This window comes from Parasteatoda tepidariorum, chromosome 4 (genome assembly GCF_043381705.1).
Source record: "Parasteatoda tepidariorum isolate YZ-2023 chromosome 4, CAS_Ptep_4.0, whole genome shotgun sequence".
NCBI classification, from domain to species: Eukaryota; Metazoa; Arthropoda; class Arachnida; order Araneae; family Theridiidae; genus Parasteatoda; species Parasteatoda tepidariorum.
The window spans coordinates 36,109,839-36,125,151 of NC_092207.1; the positions used below are offsets into that span (position 1 = coordinate 36,109,839).

The following is a 15,313-nucleotide window of genomic DNA, read 5'->3' on the forward strand; positions in this document are numbered from 1 at the left end:
AAGAAACGGGCGTAAATCGAAACAATCAGTACTTTCCCACATCACCGAGTGAATTCAACTTGACCCTGAACTCAGAACAAAAGTACCCTTACCCCCTACGTCAAAAAAAGTGTTAGAAGTAAAATAAAATAAACAAGAACAAAATTAAAATAAATTAAAAAGAAAAACATATCATAAGGCTCTGATATTCTCTATCCAAATTGGAGCACTCGGGTTTCGGTTTCAAGTGTGCGCGCATGCGCAAGTCATAACGTGGGTACGACATGAAGTCCGCGTGAATGATTACGTAGCAAACTCCCCATTTTTCGTGAAATGCATGGAATCCACCAGATATCACTGATGGGAGAGAAAAAATTAATTGGATAAAAAGCACTTTTTTAAAACGCCAGCTGAAAAAAGCACCTTTAAAAGCTTTTAAAAACGAAATCCCCAAAAAAGCACCTTTAAGTACTTTTTACAAACGCTACGCACCCTGTAAAGGTTTCAAAAATAATTAGCGATTAAAATAAAAAGTTTTACAACTTTTGGGAACCACTGGAACATAAGTAAATAACAATAATGATCTAAAACCATTTAATATTGCTATTAGTTCATTCTTATTTGATAGATATATGACAAGATATTGGATATGACATGCCATTATATATTGATAGGATTCTTAATCATCAAAGATGCAGAAATTTTAAGCAGTGCTTAGAAATATTTGGTACTATAAGATTAATAATAATTACAACAATATATGCCTCCAACTACTATAATTCCAGAAAATAGTTTTCGTAGGGGTAGCAAAAGTAATATAATAATAATAGTTTAATAAGTTAGAATTAAAATAGGGTTGCAAAGAAAATTGCATTAAGCTGTTGTTTAAACCAAAAGCCTAAATAATTATTATGATATAAAATAAAAATATCAATAGAAATAAGTATTAAAATGATACAAATTAAATCTTCAAAATACTGTTTTCAATAACTTTATCATGAGACTAATGAAATGAGGAATTCTAAAACAACACTACGTAACCAAGTTACACTAAGAGAAAAACCCTGAAAATTTTATGCGCACTAACTCAATATCAAGATATAAATTTATATACCACACATATTTCACGTTTAACATATTTTTTTGAACTAAGATTTATAACAGGGTGAGTAGCCAAATTTTTCACAAAAAAATAAGCACCTTTTAAGCACTCAAGAAATATTTTTTAAGAACTTTGAAAAATATCTTAATTAGACAGGGTTGGCAAGTTTTTGACAATTGATGGTTTTATCCGAATTTATTTACAGTGACGAAGCTAATGGCGTGTCACAAACGATGAAATTAACAAGAGAAATGAAATTTTCTATCGCTAATAGAGAAAAAAAAATTGACAATGTTTAGTTGGTCTCCGTAATCAGCAAAAATTAAGAGAGATTTTTCGATTCTATTACAGAGGGCAGAAAATGAAGTCTGAAATCTTTTGCAAAATGGAGCAGGGTTGCACATAAGAGACAAAAATCCTCACCACTGTATCCAGCTCAGTATACACAAGTGCAGACCCGCAAGTATTTCATCAAACATGTAAAACAAATGGTGTTTTCATACACGACAGACCGACGGTACAATAGATTGGGGTTGAATTAATGCTGAAAACGTTGAATAGGACAGTGTCTTTTTGCATAATTTGTGGCAAAAATCAACATGGTAAAGAAAAATATCACATTTCGGAAAAAAAGAAAATTAAGAACTTTTTAAAAACATCCATGGAAAAAAGCACCTTAAAGGGCTTTTAAAAAACAAAAATAAGCACATTTAAGCACTTTTTAAAAACGCTACGCACCCTGTGTAACTAAATTACCTACCAATGAAGAATAGCACATCTTTATAGTAACAAATTTAAGAAGTTTTTACAAGAATCCCAATAGTGGATTTTAAAATCGAGGGAAGCTGACCGGGGTGTAAGCTCATGACAAGGAATGGATGTTTTTTTTTTCATTTTCTGTACTATTTGTCCTTACTGTGGAAGCAACATTGGCCCACCTGATAGGGTGTCCCTGAAAGAGTGACCAACAAATCTGCCCTACTGATACTTGAATGACAAGTGTCAAACAGGTGAACAATGAAAAAAAATCTTGGAGACATAAATCGTGATATTGGATTTTAAACTCGTGTAAATGTAAAAGAGTAGTGTAAAACAAGCACTACGTTAAACTTCATCAAAAATAAACACACACAAAACAAAACCGGATTTATAATTACTGTAAAAATCATGAGCAAAAGAAAAACTGGGTAGTGCGACAGATAAACCAACTGAATCAATATTTATACAAAAAAATAATAACATAAATGAACTTATTGCTAATCAACCCCGTGGCAGAATTTTTTCGAGCTATGTGCGACAAAACTCTCTAGCACAAACATCTTTCCGCAAGATACTTTTAATAATAACAAACATATATGTTAATAATTTAAAATAACCAAAGAGCTGTGTTTACAAAAAAAAACTATATATATATTTTTTTAATGAAGATTTAATAATTTTTTATTCTAATATTATGGGGGATATTCTCGCATTTTGTTGGGGGGATGCACAAATTATTCCCATCTTCCAAAAGAAAAATCGTTTTGCAAGAATTCTGTAATGTTCTGCGACAATGTCGCCACGATTCTGCCACAGGACTAATCAACTCTTTGCTTTTAACACTGTAAAAATACTTTATAACACAAAAATTTCTATTCCTATTTAATACTAATAGTAACAGGAAGATAGACACTTAAGACAAATGTATACATGCTTATTGTAAAAACAATTGATATAATTTCAAATATAATATTGAAAAAATTGGTAACATGCATCATTAGATTTGGGATTCAAAATTAGCCGTGTAACACCAACAGTTAATTGAGAAACTGCTAAGATTGAGTCCTAGAACATGAAGATCTAATCATTATAACAAAAGGTTTTCCAAGTGGTCCTTTTCTTGCGTACTGTACATAAAGAATGAAGAAAGACTTGTTCAGTAAGAATAGTTTAGAATAATTGACTTCTTTTTAATGTTTCTTGACATAAATTTATAGCAATAGTTGACATGTTGATAGTAAAAAAGGTAAACAAAAGAATAAATTGGTGGTAAAATAATACATCAGACTTACAAAATTTGATATAGTAAATGAATCATGTGATACGAAAAGGATAACATATTACTTATGCTTTTATCTCTTTTCTGTATCAAGGGATTCACGTAATCTCAATAAAAAAAAATTTATAATTATAAGTAGTTATGCGAACATATTTTGTTGTATATGAATTCTGAAATATTCATCATGCATATTTTGGATGAATAGAGAATAATTAAAATTTATTGAGGTTTAGACTCATCAAATTTTGATACGAATTATTTGATACAGGAAAGATAATATATTACTGTTCTGTATCAAAGAATTAACATAATCTCAATAAAAAAAAAAGAAGAGAGAAACAATTAAAAGTAATGACAATATGCTTCGTTATTTACGAATTATGAAATATTAATAAAATATACTTTAGATGAATTCAAAATAATTGACATTTCTGCATTACAAGAGCACCCAAAAATTTAACAAAATGCAGAGTTTATTATGCAGAATTATTATAAAACCAGGGGTCTGTTTAGAAGAAATTTGGGTCCGTTAACGAACCCTTCACAAACTTGTTTATCTAAAATATTGTTTTGTCAAACGAACAAACCCTTTAGGGGGGGGGGGGGAGACTTCCAAGTTTTCCTATGTTTAAATTCCAAATGAAATATTTCTAAGAAATATTTCATTCAGAATTTTCTAATTCTAAGAAAATATTTCTACTTTTACAAATATCCTGTGCACATTCTTATTGATATTAAATGAAAAAATATTTTTGAAAATAAATAATTAATCAAATTATATTTATTCATAAAACTAATTAATAGAATATTATGTAAATAAAAATTAATTTCTGACAATTTTTTAAATAAAATATTATAAATTTAATTGTTTAAATTTACTTAATGCGTAACACATTAAAAGTGTTACATGTTATGTTATTTAAAATATGTCAATTGAAATTATTAAAAACGTGAGTGATTTTGTTTCTATTATTTGTCCGAAATGAATATTCTGTGTAGCAGTATAGGCTAAAGCCAAATATTTGTATATTGCATCTCTAATTTAATAGCAGCAATTGTTGAGCAGACTCTTGTATCTATTTACAATTTAAAAAATTCTGGAAAAGGTTTTTAGCAATAACAGGATCCTATTTGCACAAATTCACAAAAGCAGGACCCTGGTTAAAAGAATGTGACTCAACGCTTATTTTATATTCACAAATTGTGAATAGTTTTTTTTTAACAATTTTACAAAAACAGGACATTTCACAAAATCTCTAGACAGATCCCTGATAATGCAGAGTTATTTATGTCTATTGATAGATGTTAGCTATGCCAATACAATGTTATTTTATTAAATAAATTCATTTAATACTTACGGAAATTAATAAAATGATTAATAACAATAATTAGTAAATAATGAAACAAAAACTACTATAATAGGATAGTCAGATAATTAGGCATATTTCTGAAAATTGAAAAAAGTAAAGTTTAATTTGAAAAACATAATAAATAGATAATGGAACTGCTTTGAATGATATGATAGCGATGCTAGAAGATCTACAGTAGGGACAGCAATGTTGTCACAGAACTAAAGAGCTAACTTAGCAAAGTTTTTTATTAAGAATTTTGAGTTTCAATAACACAGAAGTCATTCATTCATCAATAAAAGTAAACCACAAACAATAAACATTTCTCATAAACAAAGTTTCAGTACAGGCTTACGAAGGTGGGATCCGATGCCTATCCTTTTACAAAGTCGGGCATTCAAAGCTTTATCGAGCTGTTCAACAGTAGCATTCTCTTTTTCATTTATCATCCAATATTTCATAGCTGCTAAAACTTGCTTCTTTGGATCTTTAGGATATGTTTTAATAATTTCATCAATAATACCCTCTTCCACTTTCAGCTGGCTAGATAAAACTCTCCAAAATTTCAAATTAATTTGTTCTGCTACATTGTTTATGGCATCCATCAGATCTGTAATTAAAATAAATAAATTATAAAATAATTTAAATCAAGAATAGGAACAAGTAAGTTATAATAGAGCCCAGTGTTTTCATTACAGAAAAAAAATGGGAGAGAATTTCTCACCCTTTCTCTAAAACAGGGTGGGATTTCAAAAAGTTAAGTGAGATTTCTAAAAATTCAAAAAAACACAAATAGACTTGGAAAAATATTATTTCTTCAATTATAATACATTTTTAACATCTTCTAATTGAATATTTTTGCTGCATCATCATTTGGAAAATGTTCTATATCTACTTTTTCATCAGCTATTACTTTATATTTGACAGAAAAATATTCGTTTCGTTTTGACCGTTTCTACCGACATTTATTTCATTTTTATTTGTCCGTTACGGAGTAGAAGATGTCGCCTTAACAAGGTATTTGTCCATCTTACATTCATGCACAAAAAATGTAAACGTCTTACATGAAGAAACCTTACCTACGGTGAACACGTGGTTGCAGAGAAATGTGTTCTGAAAAGGGTTCCGTGGTTCGGGGGGGGGGGGTGTTCTGCTGTTCGCCCCGGTTCTGAACAATACTATTAAATAGGGAAGCTAGACAACAAGAACCGATGTTCAAAATAATGAAAGATCAAGGAAGGAAAGTGAAACGGATTTTATTCAAAATGACAAAATTTTTCCCAAAATACGCGCTTTTTGAAATTGAATAATAGAGTGAGCGAAATTCTCACGTTAATCATTTTTTAATGTGAGAAAAGAAAAAAATATGCGAGATTCTCATGCTGTAGTGAAAACACGGAATAGAGCTTAAAAAAAGTTTTTTTCTGTATCAAGAGCTTAAAAAACTTAAAGAAATGCATTTTCAATTAATCAATAGCTTTAACAGATATTATAATAGCTACTACAGAGCACATGAAACAAAACTTAATTACAAAGAAAATTACATGTTCACTAGTAGGGGTCACTGTGCCAAACCATACGATAGCAAGTGATTAATTTTGCGCATTTTTCACTGCCCAGTCAATTTTTGAGTATAGTATGGATGAGTCCAAAATTTGACATTTTTCAGTAATGTAATATGCCAAACAAAATGATGCTTGGAAATGATGAAAACTTTGTTTAGTATCCTAATATTTTACTTCAAATAGTATGTTTTGATATAAACATGTCGGGAAAATGCAAGAATCTGTTCTTAATCTTTTAACAACTTTTTTTCCAATTTTATTGCCCAAAAATGAATTAATTTTAAATTATAAGCAGTTAAACTCAAATAAAAATACAGTTTTACCAAAACTATGAGTTTTTGACAGAGGGTTTTTTGACATGACGGTAAAAACCGTGTCAAAAACTTGCTAACCTGACCACTATAAATATTAAAATACCAATTCAGTAGTATATAAGACATGTTAACTTGATTCCATCTTGAGGTACCTTTTGATAGATGAAGGTTGACATAGTCGATTTATAATTCCCCATAACTTGACACAATACAAAATACATTTGGTGTTTTTATTAATTGTGACAGCATTTAGTAATAGAAATAAAATAAAAATATAATGAAGTAAATCTTATAGTAAAAAATTTCATTAAGTCATTTATAACCCAGATAAATAATTGATACATTTTAAAAATAGTTCTTGCTTGTGCTGACAAACTAGCACTGCTAAATGGACAACTGTTGAGATGAAACAACTTTTCAAAATACATTTAGCGTTATCATCAATTGTGACAGACAGCATTTAGTAAAAGAAATAAAATAAAAATATTAAATAAATCTTAAAGGACAATCAATCTTAAAAATATATAGATAAGTTTAAAAAATTATGTAAAACACAAAATATTCTAAATGAAATTTTTAAAAAATAAAGTACAGTAGAGAACCATTTATCCGGTATCCAGATAACCGGGAAAATTTTTGACCGGTTTTCCCGCCATTTTAAACTAGAACGATTATGAAAAAAAGCGGAAATGAACTCATCCTTGAAGTTGAGTAGAGGGAAATGTAAGGAAGGGGAGAATTTTTTTCCCCGTTTACCCAGAGAAACGTCATTTCCTCTGTGACCTTGAAGGCAGGGAAGCAGGGTTCGCCAAGTGGGCCCACTTTGAAAAAACCCGCCCGGGTTTTATTGGGTGGGCCCACCTTGAAAAAACCCACTTGGAACGATAAGTGGGTTTTTTCAACAAAAAAATTTTTTTTTACTAGAACTTATTGTTTCACATTTATTTTTATATAATTTATTGTGCAGCATAAATTTGTCAAATAGAGTTGCATGATTTATATGATTAAGTTTTTAATATTAGTAAAGTAAAAGAAACTCAAATATTCATATAATTTTTATAGTAGGTGCTATTGAAAACTTCAAGTGGGTTTTTTCAAAAAAGTAATATTTTAATGATATTAAATCAAATAAAAATTTAAATAATATAGTCTGAAAAGATCAATTTTTCAACTATAGTTGCATGCTTTATATATTAATAAACAGGTAATATAATACATACAGGTAATATAATAATATAATATATTAAAAAAAATTTAAAAGAAACAATTTTTTTCTTTTTTTACCAAGTGATACATTAACAAATTTAAACAGTTTTATTTTCTAGCTTTAAAAAAAAAAAAGCTAAAACTTTTTATAAGAGAACTTTTTAAAATTATTTATCTAAAAATGAAATCATTTTCCTAGGGTTAATTATTTGAAAACAAATGGGACAAGTAACTGATACTCTTTATAATTATACGTAGTTTTAATTTCACTTTCTATTAATCTTATTATAAAAACATGTAAGACCATTAAATATTTATTTCAGTTTTTTATTTAACTCAAGTCAGATGAAATTTTAGTTTTTACTGATTATAAATATTTACAGATTATAATTTTATAATGGGTAATATCCATATGTTTAATAAATATAGTAAATAAATGTGTGTGAAAACAAAAAGATTAATAAACTTGTTCCTTTTATATTACTGCATTTATATTTTATAATTCTTGAGTTAAAAAATTATGAAACGTAATGTACTTAAAAATAAAGAAGATTCAAATATGTATTAGTGATAATGCGTTATTTAAACTTAATATAAAATACATATAACCAGGGTTCCCCAAGTGGGCCCACTTTGAAAAAACCCACTTGGTGGTTTTTTTCACAAATTGTTTTTTTTTTAAAATTTGGTTCAAAAAGAAGTATCTCCTAATACTATCATTGGACATATCGTTGAAGTTAACAAATATTTTAGAAATGTGCATCAAGCACATGGATGGGCAAATGAAAAAAACTGCTTGATGACCAAATGATACTAGGTGGAATTCATATTGTGAGCGCGTAAAAACTTTTGCCAATAATTACCATAAATATGAAGAGATTGTTCTTGAACAATTTTATATGTCAAAAAAATTAAATAATGTTGGGCTTTACCAATAAACTATCAATTGGGAAAAACAGATATCAATTGTTTCTGAAGCTTTAAAAAAGCTTCAACCAGAAAACATTTCAATTTCAGAACCTGTTGAAATATGAATTAACTTACTATCGTGTGATGAATTAGAATCCCATAAACATTTTGTTAAAAGATCAGGCTGTTCAGCCACATCATTTATCAGCATATGCATCCTGGATCCCGAAACAAGGGGACAATTTTTAAATGATGAACAAGACCAATTAGCAGAAAGCTGTCTTTCTAAGCATCATCCAGAATTTCTGCCACGTGTTATGGCATCCAAAATTTCCGATCCTGAATACTTTCCAAAATCAATGATGCTTGACACTGTTATTGAACAGTTTTCATCAAAAAATAGTGGAAAATTATGGCAAAAAAAAAAAAAAAATAAGTAAATAAATAAAATTCCTAGCTTCCACAAAATTTCTGTCAATTCTTTTTTCTTTGCACTCAGCACCAGCATCCTCTGTCTCTATCGAAAGACACTTTTCAACTTTCGGTTTGGTGCAGAGTAAACTTCGAAATAGATTAGGAATAGATAAAGCTACAAAACTCGTAAAAGTGTATTGCCATCTAAGAGAGAAATGTAGACACTTTGAATCTGTTGTATGATAATAATAATAAAGGAAAAAATTGACCTTTTTTTTAAAGTTAACTCTTAACATCTGCTGACAATTTTTAACTATTTGGAGAAAGTTTATCACAATTAAAAAACAGTTAAAAATTAAAATATTACTTTTAAGATTTTTTAAATATTTTTAAGATTTCATTTGAATACAATTTATTTTGTTTCTTTTAATCATGTTTAAAAATATTGAAAGCAAACAAAAAAAAATTTATTAAGTGATACATTAAACAACAATAAACAAATTTAAAGTTTTATTATCTGATTTTAAAAAAATGAGCTATAACTTTTTATATATGCTTTTTTATAATTTTAAGATTAATTTGTTTTTTGAAACTATAAAGTTAAAATGCATATATTTATCTAAATATTTGAAAAAAGGGACAAGTAACTGATACTCTTTATAATTATACATAATTTTAATTTCACTTTCTATTAATCGTATTATAAAAACATTGAAGACCATTAAATATTTATTCCAGTTTAATTTTATTACAGGTAAAAGTCAGATGAAATTTTAGTGTTTACTTATACAATACTATTTAATAAATAAAAATATTTTCACAGTAAAATTTATGAGCACTAAATGAAAAAACCCAATTTTCCCCGGGTTTTTTCAAATAAAACCCAATTTTCCCCGGGTTTTTTCAATAAAACCCAGGTGGGTTGGGTTTTTTCAAAAATCCCCGGGTTTTTTCAAACCCTGCAGGGAAGGGAGGAATGTTTTATTTTCTCCTTTAGGCTATCAATCAAGCTCAAGGGTGTGGCATGCTGATTTCGTTTTCTGTTTAATTTACGAGGGGGGTGGGGAAAATGCATTGCAAGCTTATCAGTGAATAGAAGATGGAAGAGAAAAATATATTTATCTATTTGACATCGATTAATAAATATAAAATCTTTTTCTTTTGAATGAATTCAAGTGCCGTATCATTTGCAAGTTTTTATTGATGTGGAATCACATCTGCTGTAATTAAATATCATGTTTTTATCAACAACAAAAAATAAATAAATAAATAAAAGGAGAATTGTTTATTAATTTAAACATAGGATTATTTTATGAAGCAGATTGCAGTTTTGTTTTTCTGATTCCACTACGTTTGATTTTTTTTTCTTTTCACGATAAATTTCGCACTCAGGAAGGCACTCAATTCTTTTTATTCATAAATTTTATCATTAGGTTTTTTTTTAAAATTCCGTTGATGTTGCCTTGCTCCGGGTTTCAATATTTATGCTAGTGCCTTTTTTAACTATCGTTTCGGTTCGATTTTTTAAGTGTTTTTATTTAGATTAATAAGTTTTCATTTTATTTTATCGTTTCCCCAGTATAATTTAGGTATGAAATATATTGCGTTATTTAACCATTGGTTTTGTTTATATTAGTTAATTTAGGAATTGTACTTATTTTTAAAAAATAAATACAAGAATTTTGTATTTTTTAATCTTGTTGTTCTTGTCTAAACTTACAAATTTTTTTATTCTTTTAAATGTTATTTTTCTACCATTTTTTTTTCTTTTTAAAGTTAGGAGTACCTTTCTTTTTTCTCTTACTTTATGCATTTCACTTTTTCCTTGTAATTCGGGTTTGATAAAACATCGATTAACGACACTTTTTGGCCGATCCAGAAAACCGGGAAATTCAGACATCCGGGATAGCGATGGTCCCGAGCATCCCGGATAATTGGTTCTCTACTGTATCTTAGAAATAAAAACACCAATAGAAATAAAGACAGTAGTAATAATATTTGAATTAAAAATAAATAACATTAAATTACCATTGTTTGAAGAATTAATTCTCAAAGAACTTGGTTGAAAACAATTTCCTTCAGGTTGTAAACATGAAGAAGAAGGACAATAGTCAACTTCCTGACCACAAAGGCATACAATGGTCTGGCCTTTAAGATATAATTGTTTATAAAGTTTTATTGTGTTTTTAATTTCTTCATTTTCTAAAATTTTACCAATATAAAATAAGGGCATAGGATTCTGATAGTTTAAGCAATCTCTCTCTTCTAAGACAGCAATTAAATCTTTAATTGTTCCAATTTTTTTAAAAGTTCTTGGTGAATCTATGTCTCCTTTAAAAAAGTTTTTCAATTTTTCCAAATCATACTTATCACCTATTTGCTTAATTACATAATTTTTGGTTTTCTCATATCTTTCTTCTTCTTCATTAGCCATTGTTGTTCAAAAATGTATAATTTAACTGAAACAGAAAATGAATATCATATAAAAGTGAAAATAGTAGAGTTTTAAAAAATGAATTTATTATTGAATTACATAGTTTCTTTATCGGGAGGAACTTATACTTATGCTGAGCTCGCAATAAAAACAATTTTTATATTTGAATCAAGTTATATATCCCTTATGCTTCAAATTTATAAGATTTAAATGCCATAATATAATGCTTAACTTAAGTTACACAATTTAGATATAAAATATTACCTTTCAATTTTATGTTTCTGAAATTAGTTCTGTGTCATTTAGATGTGAATTCATGGTATTTGTTTGCACTCAAACACAATTTTACATTGAAACATTCATTTACATCTGAAAATCAGGTCTCAGGGGTTTTTACATAATTTTTTATTGATTAATTGTAGGTTTCTGAAAACTAGTTTTCTGCCTTTTATGAGAATTTTTTTTTCTTCTCAATGTCTGACTTCTTAAGTGATTATGATTAGTTTTTAATATTTTTTGGGGCTGTAACACAACATTTGTCATGCTTAACCCTTTACCATATAATTATATAACAGAAAATTTCCTCAATTATTTATAAATAAACTAGTTGTTTAAATTAAAATACGCTAATGGAGAACAAATACAATAGAAATTTTCTAACTTGTATAATCATAATTATAAAAATTCAAATATTTTAAATTATGCCTATTAGTTTCATTAACTAATGACAAAATTAAATTAATGGAATTAAACTTGATTAAAAGAATCAACATTTTGTCAACAAATTTAATTGAGAAAATTCGAAAAAAATTCTGAGAAATATCTCGATTTGTGGTAGCATTCATAAAACAATTTTTTAAGATGTTATTTACTAGAAGGAAAGAATTTTAATCTCCCTTTTAGTACTTATTAAGCATTAATTCATAAAAAGAAAATTGAAATTAAAAATTTCAAGTGTAAAATTCCTTTTTTTTTAATAGTAAATAGGCAAATAATACAAACCTTTAAAAGTGTACTGCTTACAATGGGCTGCGAAAGTTTTCATACATTTCATTAAAAGAAAACTAATATGCTTTGATTACTTGATTCTCACTTTATTTAGAAATTTTATAATGGAAGAGACTTGCAAAAAGTATGGTTAGTAATTATTTCCGGAATTATAAGTAACTTACTGTTAGAAATTAATCGTTTTTACTTAGCATACAATTATGATGAAATCGGAAGTTTTACAAACATAAAAGTTGTCGTTTGTTTTTCAATAGAAACGCTTCCAGTTACTTATTTCTTTTCCTTTAGGGTAACTTCGATTCCTTAGGAACCGTTTACTTTGCATGTAATACATGCAACTTAGATCATCGTCCAACAACAAGATGAATTTGATTGGTGAGTTTTTCTTAGAAAATGCGATTCACCAATCAAATTTCTTGCTTTTCTTGACGGTGATAAGTAGTGCGTGATGACCCTCTTATAAGTTTATTGCAATGTACGAGATTTTTAGCTGAGCAGAAATAGATAGCAGCTAGCTGAAAACAAAAATATTGCGCATGTTTAACATCTTCCTCGTTGTGACCGTCTTAAAAACTGTTTCTTGAAATTTTAATTAAAAAAAAAAATATTATATTCTTATTCTTTTGTTGATGCTATTATTATTCTTATTTTGATAATACCTGGCATTTTCGCTTTTTTCTTAAACATGGTATGTTAAACTTCATCAAGTTGGGTAAAATTCGAAAATTGTTTAACTTCAAAATAATTCAAATGTTTTGAAAGACTATTATTAAACTTTCAAAAATGTTGTTTTTTGTGATGGGTAATTAAGTTTGCCTTATAGGAAAAGTATTAATCACTTTGGTGTGTAATTTTATTGAAAGAATTTCTACAAATTCTGTATTTGAAATTTCTGATTTAACTTAATTCTTGCAATCGATTTTTCTTTTAAATGAATTGCTTATTTCTAACTTCAGTTGCAAACAAAAGTGCATTGTAGTATATATTTTCCATTCAGGAATAAGATAGAACTGAAAAATCCATTAACTTCAAGCCTCTACAAAGTTACAATCATTGTGGATAATTCAAAATTTTTATATGGTCACCCTAATATTTCAATTAGATTATTGTTGCTTGGTTCTTATAGTAGCCACTTTTTCAGGTTATGTTTGCCTCACAATACATAAATTTTATACTTTTATAATAGATGTGTAAAGTACATTTTAAAATAACTTAAATAAATAAATTTTTTGGTGCTGTTAACTTTTCTACACAAAATCTCTCTATTCAAGACTTGATCACACTTTTTTTAATATAAATTTGAAAGTATGAGCGGAAAGTATATTTTACGCATGGATTTCAATTAACAAAATTTTCTACTCTGGACCCAATCAGTTCAGTACTCTTCGTTTCTTTATATTCAGGGGTCTGTCCAAGCCAAATTTACTACCATTTAGCGGTACCTTCATAAATTCAACTTTAGGAAGAATAGTAGATTCACAAAGTACTTTTTCTTAAAATTTCATTTTTGTGTCTCGTATGAAACGATAAATCCATATTTTTACCATTTTTTTGTGTAGATTTTTTAATATCACTTTTGATTTTCACAAATTATGTCTAAATTTTCGCAAAATAGGTACCTCTCAGAAATACCTAGGCAGACCCCTGATATTATGTTATGAAATGAAATTTTTAAAGACTTTACATGTTGGTAAAGTCTTTAAAAAATTAAGTCAAAAAATATATGTTTTTCCCTAATTCTAAATTATAAAGGAAATGCAGGCGAAGCTTTAAGTTATATGTAAAAATGGTTATAATCAACAAAATTGTCTGTGTTGCTCCCACTTAGGTTATTATTATTTATCTACACTCTAACATTTATTTGTTATATTTTTTTATAAAAGAAATTAGGAAAAATATAGTAGGAAATAAAAGTGCATTTGTCATTTCTGATTGCACAGTGGTAAAGGCATTAGTATCATAGTGGCATTAAGACTGGCAGTCATATATTGCTTTGCTTATCACATTGATATTTATGGCATTGGTATTGAAAATTTTGCATTTTAATTTCTATTTCCTCTTGCCTGACAAATTGGCTGCTGCTTTACTTTTAAATATATTTTTGTGATTATATTTTAATCTTTGTCCTCATATTAGAATTTATTTATAAATAATTATTTAAGCATTTGTTTTTAGCTCTGTTTTATAGATGTCATAGGGCAAAATCAACAGACGGCAACGAAATGTAACAAATAGTGATTAAAAAATTTTCTTTCAGTGGCCACTTTTGGCAAAAATACACATATTTTAACTAAAAACTCTTTTTAATAAGAATGGAATTGGTGAGATTAATTATAATTTCATGCTTGCTTCTTAAGAAATTTTTTTGTTTTTAAAAATAAACTTTGTAATGTTTTCAATTTTTGAAAAAGTGGCCACTATTAAAAATACTACTACAACAGGCCAATAGTGATTTTCGTTATTTTCTAATTTTATCTTATACTGTGTGTTCATCTGGTGTCTATTTACCTAATGATGTAAGTTTACAATAAATAATGGCACATAGAAGCACTGAGCTGGTGAAGTAAAAGTGCATGGGGACAACCATATTACAAAATTTTTGATCCTTAACAGTGTTTTTTCATCATAGAAGAAAAATGGGTGAGAATTTCTCACCCTTTCTCAAAAACAGGGTGAGATTTCAAAAAGTTAAGTGAGATTTCTAAAAACTAAAAAAACACAAAAATGCTTGAAAAAAAATCATTTCTTTAATTATAATACATTTTTAACGTCTTCCATTTTTTAAGGCATTGAATACTTTTGGTGCAACATCATAGAAGATTTTGCCTTTACAAAGTATTTGTCCATCTTACATAAGTGCATAATTTGAACGTGAAGAAACCTTATCTACGGTAGACACATGGTTGCAGAGAAATGTGTTCTGAAAGGAGTTGCGTGGTTGTGTTCTGTTGGTCGAAAAGGTTCTGAAGAAAAGTGAAACGGATTTTATTCTAAA

General features: G+C 27.8%; 1 protein-coding gene across 1 annotated transcript; it reads right to left on the bottom strand.

Annotated features, from left to right (window-relative positions):
• Nucleotides 1-4,006: 4,006 nt before the first annotated feature.
• Nucleotides 4,007-12,574, bottom strand: LOC122268202 (fas-associated death domain protein). Its single transcript, XM_043049475.2, has 3 exons — nt 12,313-12,574; nt 10,905-11,335; nt 4,007-5,078 (listed from the first exon to the last, which is right to left on the bottom strand). Exons 2-3 carry the CDS (start codon nt 11,308-11,310, stop codon nt 4,795-4,797), a joined length of 690 nt encoding a protein of 229 aa, XP_042905409.1. The 5' UTR covers nt 11,311-11,335; nt 12,313-12,574; the 3' UTR covers nt 4,007-4,794.
• Nucleotides 12,575-15,313: the final 2,739 nt, after the last annotated feature.

What these genes read in the sequence shown, in the direction of transcription:
- LOC122268202 (XM_043049475.2), bottom strand. Translation starts at nt 11,310, where the DNA reads ATGGCTAATGAAGAAGAAGAAAGATATGAGAAAACCAAAAATTATGTA. An exon ending in AATTAATTCTTCAAACAATG is followed by an intron (nt 5,079 to 10,904) that starts GTAATTTAATGT and finishes TTTTAATTACAG; the next exon opens with ATCTGATGGATGCCATAAAC.